The sequence below is a fragment of the Phyllobates terribilis genome, unplaced genomic scaffold (assembly GCF_046119375.1).
Source record: "Phyllobates terribilis strain yellow unplaced genomic scaffold, ASM4611937v1 Scaffold_1__5_contigs__length_1240528914, whole genome shotgun sequence".
NCBI classification, from domain to species: Eukaryota; Metazoa; Chordata; class Amphibia; order Anura; family Dendrobatidae; genus Phyllobates; species Phyllobates terribilis.
Window position 1 is genome coordinate 855,649,314 of NW_027362761.1, and position 16,501 is coordinate 855,665,814.

General features: G+C 42.7%; 1 protein-coding gene across 2 annotated transcripts in view; it reads left to right on the top strand.

Annotated features, from left to right (window-relative positions):
- The window catches only part of LOC141153639 (venom factor-like), a 302,324-nt gene that overhangs the window by 8,400 nt on the left and 277,423 nt on the right, over nucleotides 1–16,501 (top strand). For both annotated transcript variants that reach the window (XM_073638632.1, XM_073638641.1), the window contains exon 2: nucleotides 16,141–16,336. In XM_073638632.1, coding sequence (XP_073494733.1) covers nucleotides 16,141–16,336 — 196 coding nt within the window. The remainder of the gene's footprint in view (nucleotides 1–16,140; nucleotides 16,337–16,501) is intronic.

The window sequence follows — 16,501 nt, forward strand, 5'->3', positions numbered from 1 at the left end:
AGCCCCCCCATGTTGATGGACATCTCCACTGCTGCATTCATGGCTGGTGGAGGCGGGCTCCTTCTTTGGCGCCATTCTGGGACCTGGCCCACGATGGGAGGTGGCTTTCTGCTGTCTTTTGGTGCGCACATAATGGCGTCCGCTCTGCCAGGGCGGGAAAGACGGATGAAGATGGCGGGAAACGGTCCAAGATGGCGTCTGATGGCGGGAATCGGCTCCGGATGGCGGGAAAGGACTCCGGACGGCGGGAAACTTCTTTTTAAGGTACATGTGCAATTTTCTTCAGGCACGCAATACCCGCTTGTGGTGGGTTGGTAATGATCCTGCCGACTACTCCAAAGCTGACTCGCCCCCTGGGTCGTGGGGGCGCGCGGATCTGGGCGATAGGGGAACGATGGGGGTAGTAGTAGTGGCGGCCCGGTCCCGCGGCTCAGGGTGGTCAGGCCAATGGTAGTCTGCTATGCGCTCCAAATAATGTCCGACTACGCCACCCGTGGATTGCGGTTATTAGGAACCGCCGCTGCAAGGCAGTCCGCTGGGGCTGATGATGGGTGCAGCTGAGGTGATGTGACTCCCCACGGGAAGAGTGCAGCCCCAGGGCAGTGTAGTGGATGTTGGGAGTGATGGTAGTGCGGGTCCCGGTGCTGATAGTGCTGGAGGCGCCAAGGAGCACACAGACAACAAGTTACAGTCCAGGGTCTTTACTCACAGTTCGTTTGTTCCAGGTCACTTCGGCCAGCAGTGACCGCCCGAGCCGTGCTGCGTCCACCAGGTGAGGGGCTCGGTCAACTCCCAGGCAGTTCAGGAGCATGGCACAGGACCCCCTTTTATCCTTTCTCTGGCCTGCCTCACCAGTGACCCACTTTTGTCCAGCTGCCGCGGACCTGTGCGGTTAAACGTGGGCCCCGTCCTCCGCTGTCCTATATGGTGCCTTCCTAGCAGGTTTGATGAGGTGTCGCACCAATATATGATCACGACGACCGGTCTTTGGCTGAGGGTTGTTTCTCCTCCACCAACTTGGGATCCGGTACCCTTAATCTGCCTGACCTTGCACCCTGGATTCTCGTGGGTTCTTAGGGTCCCTTCCACCTTCTTGTTCCTGAGCCCTTCTGTTTCTCTGTCTCTCCTTCTTTGCAGTTCCTTTCTGTTTCTGTTCCTTTCTCTTGGAGCTGAGATGAGCCAGAATCTCAGCCCCCCTTCACCTCCTCCTCGGCCTCTTCTCCAGGCCCACTTCTCCTTCTCCTCTCAGGCCCCGGCCTCTTCCCTAGGCCTGCCTCTGGAGCAGCACTCAGCCTGAGCTGCTGCTCCCTGTCTTCTCCTCTCCACAGACTGAACCCAGATCTAAGATGGTGCCCACCTTATATACCTCCCTCTGACCATGAGCCCAGATGACCACCAACCAATGAGCTCCTATCTACGCTCAGGAACCAACCCCTATCTGCCCCTACAGCACTGGGTGTTCCACCCCCCTCCCCACTCCAGGCAGGGACATAGTCGGTCGTGCCTGCACTTCTGTCTAGTGGGAGCACCGTTGAGCTGTCCCTCGGAAATGGGGTGTGTGTGCTGTATGCAGCTAACTGAGCCCTGGTCCATACTCCATCCTTACCCGGGAGTGGAATATCACACCTCTGGACTGAGGTGCAATACCCCTGTAGCGGCCGAACCCTCGGGGCGCTTCAAAAGTAAATACAGAGGGTTCACTGCACGGTGCAAGCCACTCATAAGCATCAAGAATAAAAAGGCTACACTGGACTTTGCTAAAAAACATCTAAAAAAGACAGCACAGTTCTGGAAGAACAGATGAAACCAAGATCAACCTCTACCAGAATGATGGAAAGAGAAAAGTATGGTGAAGGCGTGGTACAGCTCATGATCCAAAGCATACCACATCATCTGTAAAACACGGCGGAGGCAGTGTGATGGCTTGGGTATGCATGGCTGCTAGTGGCACTGAGTCACTAGTGTTTATTGATGATGTGACACAGGACAGAAGCAGCCGAATGAATTCTGATGTATTCAAAGCCATACTGTGTGCTCAGATCCAGCCAAATGCAGCCAAACTGATTGGTCGTCGTTTCATACTACAGATGGACAATGACCCAAAACATAAAGCCAAAGCAACCCAGGAGTTTATTAAAGCAAAGAAGTGGAATATTCTTGAATGGCCAAGTCAGTCACCTGATCTCAACCCAAAGTCTGAACTTCAACTGCATCTGAATTGTTTTGGTTAAAATTCATTATGGTAATGTCTAGAGCCAAAATTAGAAAAATGTTGTCTCTGTCCAAATATATATGGACCTAACTGTACCTAAAAATTCTAAAGAAAAGAACCCAAGAATTGAATAATAATTATTAAACTAATAATATGCACTAAAAATTGCTAAACTGTGTGTGAAGAATACCCTGCACCAGTAGAGAGGATACATTTTATGTGTGACCTTTTGACCAAAGACATGGATCACAGTAGGAGAATACAAGAATAGCAAAGTGATAGACATGGTCACAGACATTCCAGGATGGAGTCAAAACTGGTTTACTCACTGTGAGGCAGGGAAGTGTATTAATTACAAACTCTCAGTGAGGTTACAAGCTTAACAGTAGCACAATGTTTAGGCATCTTACAATTGAAAGGATCTTTTCAATTCTAAGGTGCTGTGCTTGTTGGTTATATATCAACAGGAGCAATCTCACAGCTTGGCTGTTTCCATGCAATACTGTGTAACGTAGCTTGGTGGTTGCACTACAATACTATATAATTTAGCCTGGTGGATACAGTAAAATATTGTGGAAGGGAGGTTGGTGGTTTCACTACAATATTGTGGAACTGAGCTTTGCGGTTACAGTACAATACTGTAGAACTAAGCTTGGCAGTTTCACTACAGTACTGTGAAACTGAGCATGGTGGTTTCACTACAATAATATAGAATTTAGCCTGGTGGATATACTACAATGTTGTGGAACTGAGATTGGTGGTTGTAGTACAATACTGTAGAACTGAACTTGGTGGTTGTACTACAATACTGTAGAACTGAGCTTGATGGTTCACTACAATACTGTAGAACTGAGCTTGGTGGTTGTACGTCAGTACTGTAGAACTGAAACTTGTGGTTACTCTACAATACTGAATAACTGAGTTTGGTGGTTTCACTACAATACTGTAGAACTGAGATTTGATGGTTTTATTTCCATACTGTGGCACTAGACTTCAGAGACTTTAAGGCTATGTGCCCACAATCAGGATATAGCAGCATTTTGGACGCAGTTTATTTTTTCTCTGCTTCTAAAACGCTGCTTTTTAATCACGCAGGTAAATCTGCATGTGTTCATTGAACAATGCAGATTTACCGCATCCAATACACTCTATTGGGGAAATTTCTGTTGCGGAGACTAGAGTCTCCGCAACAGAAATTAGCATACTGTGGCTTGTAAACGCGCACCACAGGTGAGTTCACGCAGCGTCAAATAGAAGTACAGTAGGCATGGGATTTCTATAAATCCCATCCAATGTGCTTGTAATGTAGAACGCAGAGTTTTGGACGCAGCAGCGCCGGTGAGCTGCGTCCAAAGCACTGCTATTCCTGATCGTGGCCACGTTCCCTAACACAGCTGATATTTACTATTGAAAATGAACAAAGTCCTACAACTTTAAGCAGAGGGCAATTAGCACTAAATTGACACATTGTAGTATTTAATGCTCTAAACAGCTCATGGTTACTCTGACAGGACCGGCCTATAATGCTACTCACATAAGTAGGAGAAAACAACATTCAAACTTGTACTCCCAGCATAACATTTGTTGCAGGTGAGGTTAATTGCATCTTAGGCAACCATGGTCCATTACTGCAGATTACTTTTGAGGAATCGCACAGTATACATGCCCAGAGTGAATAATTTAGGCTAGGGTGTTCTTCCTATTCTGAAATCACCTGAAAGGGAGCAATCTATAACCACGAGCCACTTTTCAATTATCTCAGCAGTTTTTACTATTTCAGCAGTCTAGAGCAGGTCTTAAAAGGGTTATCAATCTTTTGGGACAATTATTTATTTTCTACTTAACTGCATGTGTCAGAGCTAAAATTACCTTATATACTTGAGTATAAGCCGACCCGAATATAAGCCGAGTCACCTAATTTTACCACAAAAAACTGGGAAAACTTATTGACTCGGGTATAAGCTTAGGGTGGAAAATGCAGCAGCTACTGATAAATTTCCCCATACTGGTAAGCATTGCCCACTCATCCCCAATCCTGGTATGCATGGCCCCACTCCTCCCCAATCCTGGTATGCATGGCCCCGTTCATCCCCAATCCTGGTATGCAAGGCCCTGTTCATCCCCAATCCTGGTATGCATGGCCCCACTCCTCCCCAATCCTGGTATGCATGGCCCCACTCATCCCCCAATCCTGGTATGCATGGCCCCACTCATCCCCCAATCCTGGTATGCATGGCCCCACTCATCCCCCAATCCTGGTATGCATGGCCCCACTCATCCCCCAATCCTGGTATGTATGGCCCCACTCATCCCCCAATCCTGGTATGTATGACCCCACTCATCCCCCAATCCTGGTATACATGGCCCCTTCATTCCCAATCCTGGTATGCATGGCCTCACTCATCCCCAATACTGGTATACATGGCCCCCTCATCCCCATGGACATGGAGAAGAGTGAATATTCATTTTTCTTAGCAGTGAGCACATGTGGTAGCTGCGGCAGCCGGCTACTGTATGTGCCCCGCAACCCCCCCACCAACCTCCACAGCAGGACTATAATATATACATATACTGTGTATATATATATATATATATATATCGTATATAACAACATGTTATATACGAGAGGAAGTATGTGTCACTCTGGCTGTTAGCCTGTGTGAACTGAAACCTACAAACTTTCTGCCAGCATGTTATATGCAGGGAGTTAACTCACTTAAAGGGTGTGTTTTTTTTTGTGAATGGCAAAGAGGGTGGGAAGCCATTCACACTACCTCCTCTCAGGGTGAGCAAGTTTAAATGCTCAGTCACTGTTTTTTTTTTGTAGTGTGTGGTCTAGAGAGTGAAGTCTCCAGGCTGTGTTTGGTGAAGCCAGAGAGCAACACCAAAGGACTGGTGTTTGGTGAGACTTCACTGTGCTACCCAGAGCTAATGGACTCTGTTATACTTTATCTTTTGTTTTTCTGTTACCCCGGAGAGGGCCTGTTTATTTTTGTGGAACCCAGCTGGAACTTATGCTGTATAAATAACCAGCAGGAAGTTAACTCGAGGTGTGTGTCCTGTGTCTGCCTGTGGGAGAGCCGAGCAAGTCGCTTTACCACAGTTGGTGGAGAATGCGTGCAAAATTCCAGGAACACGTGTACCTGCCACAGAGACCAGAGGATATATATACACAGGTGCATCTCCCTAAATTAGAATATCATCAAAAAGTTAATTTATTTCAGTTCTTCAATACAAAAAGTGAAACTCATATTATATAGAGTCATTACAAACAGAGTGATCTATTTCAAGAGTTTTTCTGTTAATGTTGATGATTATGGCTTACAGCCAATGAAAACACACAAGTCATTATCTCAGTAAATTAGAATACTTTATAACAACAGCTTAAAAAATGTTTTTAAAATCTGAAATGTTGGCTTACTGAAATATATGTTCAGTAAATGCACTCAATACTTGGTCGGGGCTCCTTTTGCATCAATTACTGCATCAATGCGGCGTGGCATGGAGGCGATCAGCCTGTGGCACTGCTGAGGTGTTATGGAAGCCCAGGTTGCTTTGATAGCAGCCTTCAGCTCGTCTGCATTGCTGGGTCTGGTGTCTCTCATCTTCCTCTTGACAATGCCCCATAGATTCTCTATGGGGTTAAGGTCAAGTGAGTTTGCTGGCCAATCAAGCACAGTGATAATGTTGTTTTTAAACCAGGTATTGGTACTTTTGGCAGTGTGGAAATTTCCATCTCCAAAAAGCTTGTCAGCAGAACCATGAAGTGCTCTAAAATTTCCTGGTAGACGGCTACGCTGACTTTGGTCTTGATAAAACACAGTGGACCTACAGCAGCAGATGACATGGCTCCCCAAACCATCACTGATTGTGTAAACTTCACACTAGACCTCAAGCAGCTTGGATTGTGTGCCTCTCCACTCTTCCTCCAGACTCTGGACCTTGATTTCCATATGAAAATTGGAACTCTGGGACCTTGTGGAGTGTGTCAATGACTGCCTTCTGGACATCTGTCATGATTGTGTAGCCTACTGAAACTGGCTAAGGGACCTTTTTCAATGCTTATGAAGCCTTTGCAGGTGTTTTTTGTTAATTATTGTAATTTACTGAGATAATGACTTTTGTGTTTTCATTGGCTGTAAGCCATAATCACCAACATTAACAGAAATAAACACTTGAAATAGATCACTGTTTGTAATGACTCTATATAGTGAGTTTCACTGTTTGCATTGAAGAACTGAAAAAATTAACTTTTTGATGATATTCTAATTTAATGAGATGCACCTGTATGTCTGCTGTGCTCAAGCAACTTGTAATATCTCTTCAATGAAAGCAGACTGTCATTTCAGCTCACAGAAGCAGTCTGTTTAGGGATACTCCTGCGTAAGACATAATGAGACCCTGCTTTGATCTTACTGTAGAGCAATTACAAGTTACCCTGCTTTCTAGTCAATGCAGATTGGTGGTTGTGGTGGGGGGGGTGGGTTAGACCTGGAGATCAGAGCTGTCTGTCACACTGAGAAACCTACTCTAAGCTATGGTAGGGGTGTGTTCTTTTTCTGCTGTGTTTCTGCGTGCTTATGAATGGTCAGCTTCATAAAGGAGAAGAACTACATGCCCCAGGTAAAAACTATCTAATAACACCCACTTGGATTTAAAACTTTTTAAGTACCAAATACTTTGATTACTAATATCTCTGCAACCAAGAGTCAAAATTAAAAAATAAGAAAAAAAAAAAAAAAATATATATATATATATTATTGTGCTCTGCAGCCAATATTACATCATATGTCCAGTTCAACATGAAACATTTGCTGAAAGGTCCTCTTTAATAGCAAAGTATCTGCATCACAAACAATTACATTTTACTTACATTCACTACATTGAAAAAATTGTACAGTATATAAAACATACAAGTAGGTTTATCTGGTTTCACAACCTTGGTGAGCTGAGTACCTCCCCAGGTGACTATAACCCAGTTCAAGGATACATCTCTCTATTTGCTTGCACAATTCTGACAACCCTGATCTCCAGTATCAGGTAACTATTTTTTCCAGCACAAGCATTGCATTCAGTCACACATAAATCAAGACTGAATTAGCATTTACAGTTCCTTGAAAAAGTATTCATACCCGTGAACTTTTTCACGTTTTTTTATTACGTTTTTATGTGATATACCAACACAAAGTAGCAAATATTTGTGAAGTGTAAATGAAATAATACATGGTTTTTAAGTATTTTAAAAATATAAATCTGAAAATTGTGATATGCATTTGCATTTGTATTCAGTCCCCCTGTAGTCTGATACCTCTTAATAAAATCCTGACCAATTTCCTCCAAAAGTCACATAATTAGTTAATTGACTTGGTTGTAATTTAATCTCAGTATAACTACAGCTGTTCTGTGAAGAGGTTAGTTTGAGAACATTAGGGATAAAACAGCATCATGAAAACTAGGTAACACATCAGACAGGTCAGGGAAGTTGTGGGGAAGAGTAAAGCAGGGTTAGGTTATAAAAATAGCCCAAGCTCTGAACATCTCATAGAGCATTCTTCAATCTATCATCCAAAAATGGAAGGAGTATGGCACAACTGCAAACCTACAAAGACATGGCTATCCACCTAAACTGACATCCCAAGCAAGGACAGCACTAATTAGAGAAGCAGCCATGAGGCCCATGGTCACTCTGGAGAAGCTGCAGAAATCTACAGCTCACGTGGGGGAGTCTGTCCACAGGGCACGCCGATAAACGTCGACAACAAGGGCTCGAGCTCAAGGTTGGGGATAGGGTCTGGGTGTTGACCTAGAACCATAAGATTAAGTTGCTTTCCCACAAAGCTGACACCCAGGTTTATTGGACCTTTCCCAATTATCGAAAGAATTAATGACGTGGTCTTTAGGGTCGATCTTCCTACCTCCATGCGTATTCCCAATTTGTTTTATAAGGGGTTATAAGGGGTTGCTTAAGAAGGTAGTAATTCCGCTGGTGACCAGGATCCCCCTCTTTCTATCGTGGTAGACAATGCTGAGGAGTGTGAGGTAGAGAGTGTTGAGGACTCTTGGAAGATTCAGAACTCTGTCCATTATTTAATCCACTGGAAGGGGTACAGTCTGGAGGAGAGGTCCTGGGTCCCAAGAAACAGAATTCATGCTGATAGCCTTTTCACTGAATTCCATAAGAGGTTTTTGAATAAGGTGTGTGGTGAGAGTCCGGAAGTCTCTCTTGGACAGGGGGGTACTGTTAGGAATACCTGTCGTGGATGCAATCGTCCTCCGGTTTCCAGACTGCTCCACTGGTCTGTCTGTGCTGGAGGTGAAGCTAGTGTGTAGCACTTGGGTGGTGCGACTACACATGGTGGTACCTCGTGTGTGGAAGTGGTGAGCAATGTGAGAACACCGGACGCCATGCTTCACACTGGCTTCGTGGTCCGGGAGTCATGGGAAAATGTGTCTTGCAGTTGTCAGGCAACGCAAAACGCTGCATTGCCTGGTGTTAGCCAGTGGTGGGAATTTTTGCACCCTGCTGTTCAGGTGAGCAGGTTGTGACTCCCTGGACATGGCTGGAAGGAAAGCGTCACCTGATTGTTATCCATGCATTTGGGCTGGCTATATAAGGCCTGCTTCTAATTCAGTTCAGTGCTGTTTATTCAGTTCCCTTGCGTAGTGGTTGGGGAGTGTTTCCTGGTTGAGCTCTGGTTGCTTCTCAGTAGTTGCTAATGGTCGTTCTTGGTTCTTCTTTATTAGCTATTGTCCTGGGGCTTCCCTTTTGTTTTCACTTGGGTTTTTGCTAGCTTTCGATTTACTCTTGTACCTGACTCAACAACGTATTCTTCACCAGACACCAGCTATCCTGCGACAGTGGTCTGGGAAGGGCTCTTTAGAGCCTCCCTCCCTTTCCGGAGTGGGTGAAGAATATCCTGGTCCTTAAGGACTTGCCTTGCAGTGGTGGCTTGTGCAAAGTGCATCTGTGACTTCGCTTTTTTGAGTCGCTACAGAGTAGCTATTCCTGCGCATAACAAGTATATACACATACAGTATATAGTACATAGGTGTGTGTTATATATGAGTATATTCCACCTTTGTGCTCTACATATCGGTATATAATGTATTTGTGTTTTTTATACCTAGGTGTATATGCATTCATTGATAAAGGCAACTACTGTATGTCAATTTTGCCTTGCCTTAAGTCTCAAAAAATGTTATTTATGTATGTAGACACTGTAGTTAGTTTATCAGTATGTGTTAGGGCTAAGTCAGATGTTTGCCCCCTTCCTGATTTCTTATTCTTTTGCATGTTTGTCACACTTAAATGTTTCAGATCACAAAACAAATTTAAATATTTAAATATTTGACAAAGATGACCCAAGTAAACACAAAATGCAGTTTTTAAATGAAGGTCTTTATTATTAAGGGAAAAAGAAATCCAAACCTATAGGGCCCTGTGTGAAAAAGTGATTTCCCCCTAAACCTAATAACTGGTTGGGCCACAATTGGCAGCAACAATTACAATCAAGCGTTTCCGATAACTGGCAATGAGTGTTTTACAACGCTCTGGAGGAATTTTGGCCCACTCATCTTTGCAAAATTGTTGTCATTCAGCCACATTGGAAGGTTTCCGAGCATGAACCGCCTCTTTAAGGTCATGCCATAGCATGTCAATTGTATTAAGGTCAGGACTTTGATTAGTCTACTCCAAAGTCTTAATTTTGTTTTTGTTAAGCCATTCAGAGGTGGACTTACTGGTGTGTTTTGGATCATTGTCCTGCTGCATAACCCAAGTGCGCTTCAGCTTGAGGTCATGAACAGATAGCCGGACATTCTCCTTCAGGATTTTTTGGTAGACAGCAGAATTCATGGTTCCATTTCCCACAGCAAATATTCCAGGTCCTGAAGCAGCAAAACAGCCCCAGACCATCACACCACCACCACAACCATATTTTACTGTTGGTATGATGTTCCTTTTCTGAAATTCTGTGTTACTTCTAAGCCAGATGTAATGGGACATACACCTACCAAAAAGTTCAACTTTTGTCTCGTCAGTCCACAGAGTATTCTCCCAAAAGTCTTGGCGATCATCAAGATGTTTTCTGGCAAAATTGAGTTGAGCCTTTGTTTTTTTTGCTCTGAAGTGGTTTTTGTCTTGAAACTCTGCCATGTAGGCCATTTTTGCCTAGTCTCTTTTTTATGATGAAGTCATGAACACTGACATTAACTGAGGTAAATGACGCCTGCAGTTCTTTGGATGTTATTGAGTGGTCTTTTGTGACCTCTTGGATGGGTTGTTGCTGCGCTCTTGGAGTCATTTTGGCCAGCTGGCCACTCCTGGGAAGGTTCACCACTGTTCCATTTTTTCGCCATTTGTGGATAATGGCTCTGACTGTGGTTTGCTGGAGTCCCAAAGCTTTAGAAATGGCCGTATATCCTTTTCCAGACTGACAGATCTCAATTACTTTGTTTCTCATTTGTTCCTAAATTTCTTTGTATTGCAGCATGATTTCTATCTTTTGATGATATTTTATTTAAGTGATTTCTTGATTGAGAGTAATCAGGCCTGTGTGTGACTATAGAAATTGAACACCGCTTCCCAAAGATGTGATAAACCACAGTTAATTTATGTTTTAAGGGGGGGGGGGGGCGCAATCACTTTTTTCACACAGGGCCCTGTAGGTTTGGATTTATTTTTCCCTAAAAGAGTTGTGCCACCATAAAGAATACATTTAACCAAGCAGAAAAGGTTGAAATAAATTATTTTGTAATTTACAGTTATTAAAAATTATGCTCCATTTAAAAAAATAACAAGACTTAATCTTGTGAACTATCATCCCTGGTGTCCCCTGGCATTATTCCATTTTGTCCTCCCAGTGGTCAATCAGCTGGCAAAGCTTGCGCAGTTCCTGTCATCATAAGAGGTCCCTCTAACTCCTCACCCCCAGTGTGTACAACGTATTCTCTCTGCGCTCACCTCACACAGGTCTGACAGCGAGCTAAGGGAGCAGATTCCTGAAAGGACAAAAGTGTGTCAGTGATTCTCCCTCCCTCCCCCCCAAGCTCATACAGGTCTGACCTCTGGGTGAGATCGTTCTGCTTCACAGACCTGTGTAAACGCGGGAATCTTCTGTCTGCAATTACGCTCAATTGCGCTCACGCAGGTCTGTGAAGCAGATTGATCTCACCCAGGTAAGACCTGTGTGAGCGCTGGGGAAGAATCACTGACACACTTTTGTGCTTTCAGGAATCTGCTCCCTGCACTCCCTGTCAGACCTGTGTGAAGTGAGTGCAAGGAGAATTTGCTGCGCACACTGGGGGTGGGGAGTTGGGGGGACCTGTTATGATGACAGGAACTGAGCAACCTCGGCCAGCTGATGGGCCACTGGGAGGAAGAAATTGAATAACGCCCGGGGGCACCAGGAGCATACTTAAGAAGATGAAAGGTTGTTGTTTTTTGAATGGCGTATAATTTTTAATAACAAAACCATTTATTTCCACCTTTTCTGCTTAGTTAATTGTGTTCTTTATGGTAACACAACCCCTCTAAGTGGGTTTTCTGGTATCCATAGGGAAAGTCATTGATAGCAGATGGGTGGGGATCTGGCACCCACACCAATCAGCTGTTACAAGCTCCGGTGGCCAGATATAAGCACATGGCATGGAACTGCACTGCACGTCCCCTGCTGGGTACTACTGAACAATTCCTACAAGTGCTATTGGCAAATAGAGAATATAAGTTGTTCTCCAGCACCCAGCAGTGGCCTCTACACATTGATTAGAGCTGAGCTGTGCAGCTTTCCTCCATGTGTTTACATCTGGATGTCACTAGAGAGCAAAACAGCTGACCAGGAGGACTGCAGTGTGTTTGCCCCTATCAATATGATATTAATGACCTATCCTAAAAAATAGGTAATATCAAATGACTAAACAATCTCTTTAAATGGTTTTATTTAAAATAGTAATTTATCCTGTCTCTCCTGGATATTTATTGGAGGCTGGTGGAGTCCCATGAAGCCTGAGGAGTTATTGGAAATGGACCGTGCAGAGCTCCATTTTTATAAGAATGGAGGTGGGTATGTTCAGCCTCCACTCCATTCATTGTCTATAGCACAACTGTTTCATGCAGTCCCATAGACAACAATTTATTTCCAAGCTAGAGACTTAACCATGTACTGTGCATCAATATACAGTGTCCCATTAAAGCGGTTATTCAGGACTAGTTTTTTTTTTTCTCTTTTGGGGGTATGCACTCATTGACCGTGCACCGATCTCTCCTGGTCGTGGCCCGCTCCTGCTGGTGATTCTCCTGCTTCCTGTGCAATTACATCATCAGAGCAGCTCCTTCTCTTCTGCTCTGCTCTATTGACAGGGCTCATTGCCAGCGCCATGCTGAATGAAAGCTGGCTATCTGCTGCCTACTGCTGGTTACCGGCTGTCTATCAACATTGACTTTCGCAGTGACACGCTATCAATACAGCAGAGTCGAAGAGAAGGAACTGCTCTGTTGATGTGATGTCACAGGAAACAGAAGAATCACCAGCAGGAGCGGGCTGTGACCGCTCTGAGTTGGGGGAGATTAGCACACAGGAGAACATGCAAATAGCTAGAATCGACATGCCTATAAGTGCTTAGGACACACAGCAAAATAGTCTGAGATAACCCTTTTAATAATTTCCTCCACATGCAATGCTCTCACTTTGCCTTCTTACATAGAACCACATTCATAGTAGCCCTATCAATAATTGTCAGATCCTGTAGTTATGTATTTCTGTCCTTCGGGGTGCGCTGTGCAGGATCACAGTAGATGGCAGTCTGGCTTCAGGAGAAGCAGGACTACAGGAGACTCATAATTTCCCTGGCAGACCATAACACTTCATCTATCAAGCTGCAAAGTATTGCCATGGAACAGTACCACTGCAAATGGTGTCTATAGTATTAAATAGGACTGCAGGTAACATCTACAATGGGTTGTCAGAGCAGAGTAGGGCCTCCATGGGTGCCATTTTTGTCCTCCTGTGAAACTCAGCCTGTAGCCAGGCTTTATAGGAGAACATAATTTTTGTCTATATATGCAATACTGGAGTATCAGACAATCGCAAGTTCAAGTCCCCAAAAGCACTAAAAAAAGAAATTAAAAATAAAGTTTTTTAATATTTACAAAAACATTCCAATAACCCTCCGTACACCATTAAAAATAAAGAAATATAAAAATATATCAGTTAGTAAAAGCCTAACATAAAAATAACAGAAAACACCATAAAGAGTAATCCACAGGCTCCACCTCTAAGAAAAGTAGATTTTTTTTCGGTCTTACTAGTTAAGAGTATTCTTCATTACAGGCACATTGTACTGGTACATAGAGCTATGTCTCTCTATATAGCAGTACATCTCTATATACCTGTAATATAGTAATAATCATATTTTAATACACTTTTTAAATATAAACATCACAAACCTGGAAATAACATTTGCATCGCTGTAATCTTAACAACCTGTACAATACAGTAAACAGATAACAGTATATTAACGGTGATCAGAAAATAGTGTGCAGGCTGTCTCCTGCCTCTCTCTATTCCTGCTGCCTGACTCCTGTCTCTAGGTCACTCATATTTCAGTGACCTGTCAGTCACAGATAGAAGGCAGGAGCAGGCGGGGAAAGGGCAGTAAAGCAGGAGAGCTGGAAGTGCACTTGCACCTCGTTAGCATACAATATCAAATATGGATTACTCTAAAACAGAAAAATGGATTTCTACAAGAAAGGTAAGGATTTAATCAGCATTAAAGCGCCTTAATAGACATGTCATTTGTTTGAGGTATAAAATCCTGATGACAGGTTCTCTTTAATATTATTGTAACACTTTTATATACCTGTTTGGCAAAATGACAGAATTACAGGTCGTTTTTATATAGTGGAACTTACTTAAATGAAAGATATGGCTGTTACAACTATGAATGAATAAATCAAAAAAATAATTTAGTGATGCGAACGAGTGGATCACAATATTGTCATTGTGCATGTGTATATTTTATATATTTTTTTGTGCATGCGTTTACTATGTTCTTGCGTATGTAATGTGTATGTAATGTGTAATTTTTATTGTATTGTGCTTAATGTGAATATACATGTAAATGTGCTTATGTTTACATGAGTGGGGTTTGATGGTGGGGGGCCCAGACACAAATCCTGCACAGGGGCAATGTGCAAAGGTATGTATCTATAGTCCTGCTCATCGTTATTGGCACCCATGAAGTTCAAGTACATAATGTGGAATATCTCCTGAAAAAAAATGAATCAAGTGAAACCGTTTTTTTGTATAGAGCCCTCATGTTAAATACAAAAGAGCAAATGATAAACAATAATTAAAAAAAAAAAACAATGGGAGGGAAAAATAGAAAAACCTAAAGCTTGCTATGTCACTGGTATTGGCATCCTTTACATTAATGATTAATTGTCGGTGCCCTTGTGACATGAATTGGCTAATAAATGATGACTTCAGTGTTTTAAAAAGTCACATGGTAGGCCCTGTTCCTTTGTCACAATGGTGAAGACAAAGGAGCTGTTTGAGGATATCAGAACTGCTATTATTAGCAAATACCTGACTTCCAAAGGGTATAAGGCCATCTCCAAAGATCTTGGTATCCGAGTTTCAACAGTTCGCAATGTTATTAAGAAGTTTGCCAAGCATGGTACCATCAAGAACCTCCCTGGATGTGGGGGAAAGAGGAAAATTGACAAGAGATGTCTTCGAAGGTTGGTGCAAATGGTTAAAAAACCACCATGTCAAACATCCAAAGACGTGAAGGCCAACCTATAACAGTCTGAGGTCATAGTTTCAACAAGTACCATATGCCGCACATTAAACTAAGCAGAGCTTTATGGGCGAAGGCCAAGGAAGAAATCATTTCTGAAGAAAAAACATAAAAAGGAACGACTGGTCTTTGCCAAAGAGTACTTTTACAAACCATAATCCTTCTGGGAAAATGTTCTGTGGACAGATGAAACAAAAATAGAGCTTTTTGGCAATGCAAAGCAACAGATTGTTTACAGACGGCACAATGAAGCTTATGAGGAAAAGAACACCTTACAAACAGTTAAGCATAGTGGAGGATCCATAATGCTCTGGGGTTGCTTTGCTGCATCTGGTACTGGAGACCTTGACCGTATCAGAGGAATAATGGAATCAGAGGATTATCAAGAGATTTTAGAGCGAAATGTCCTACCCAGTGTAAAACACTTGGTTTGAGTCGAAGATCAAGGGTCCTCCAGCAAGACAATGACCCAAAGCACACATCCAAAAGTACATAGGAATGGTTGAAAAAAGAAAAAATGGACTGTTTTAAAATGGCTAGCAATGAGTCCTGACCTCCATCCCATTGAAAATCTTTGGGGTTAGCTGAAATCTGCCATTGGGAAAAAGAACTCTGCAAACATTCAATAGCTTGAACAAACTGCAAAGGAAGAGTGGAAGAAAATTCCAGCTGAGAAGTGCAAGAAGCTTATAGATGACTGCAAGGAACGTTTGGAGGCTGTCAGCAATGCTAAAGGGTGTGCAACCAAGTATTAATTAGGAGTGCCTTTATTGCTGCACATGCTGTTTATTCTTTGAAATTGCAACATTGAAGTTGAAAAACAATGTTTTATTGTTGTATTACTTTGGACCACTAATTAAAAAATCCTGAAGATATAACTTTGGTACATTTCCATTTATTTCTGAAGAAATTGTACAGCTCTCAGAGACATTTTGAATCCGTGTCCAGCGAATACGTGCATTAAAAATAAAAAAATAAAAAATAAAAAAATATTTATATTTTTTTCTCTAGCTATTATGAAAAAAATGAAGAGGTGCCAATAATGGTGAGCAGCATTGTATGAGGCCATGGCAGAGATCTTGTCTATTAAATTACCTGTCAACTATCATGACTACCTTTTTGTTTTTCAGCTTTGTATTGCTTGCTCCCAATATCCTACATACTGGAAATGATGAGAAAATTATCGTCCAGTGTCATGAATGTACATCTACAAATTTGCAAGTGAACATCCTGGTGAACAATTTTCCTAATGATAATAAAAGGCTTCATGAGACATTCACTAACCTAAACCTGACCAACAATTATCTGGCAACAGCAAACATCAAAGTATGGCAAATATTTTATTTCTTTTTAATTACTTTTTTTGCATCTAGATTTTTACTTCTAGCTTTGAGAGAAAAGCATGAACACCATGTCTGCTTCACTGTGCTGACAGGCTGGGTAGGCATTCAGTGGTCTAGAGTAGCCTCCTTTTAAAAATGAGTTTTCTAA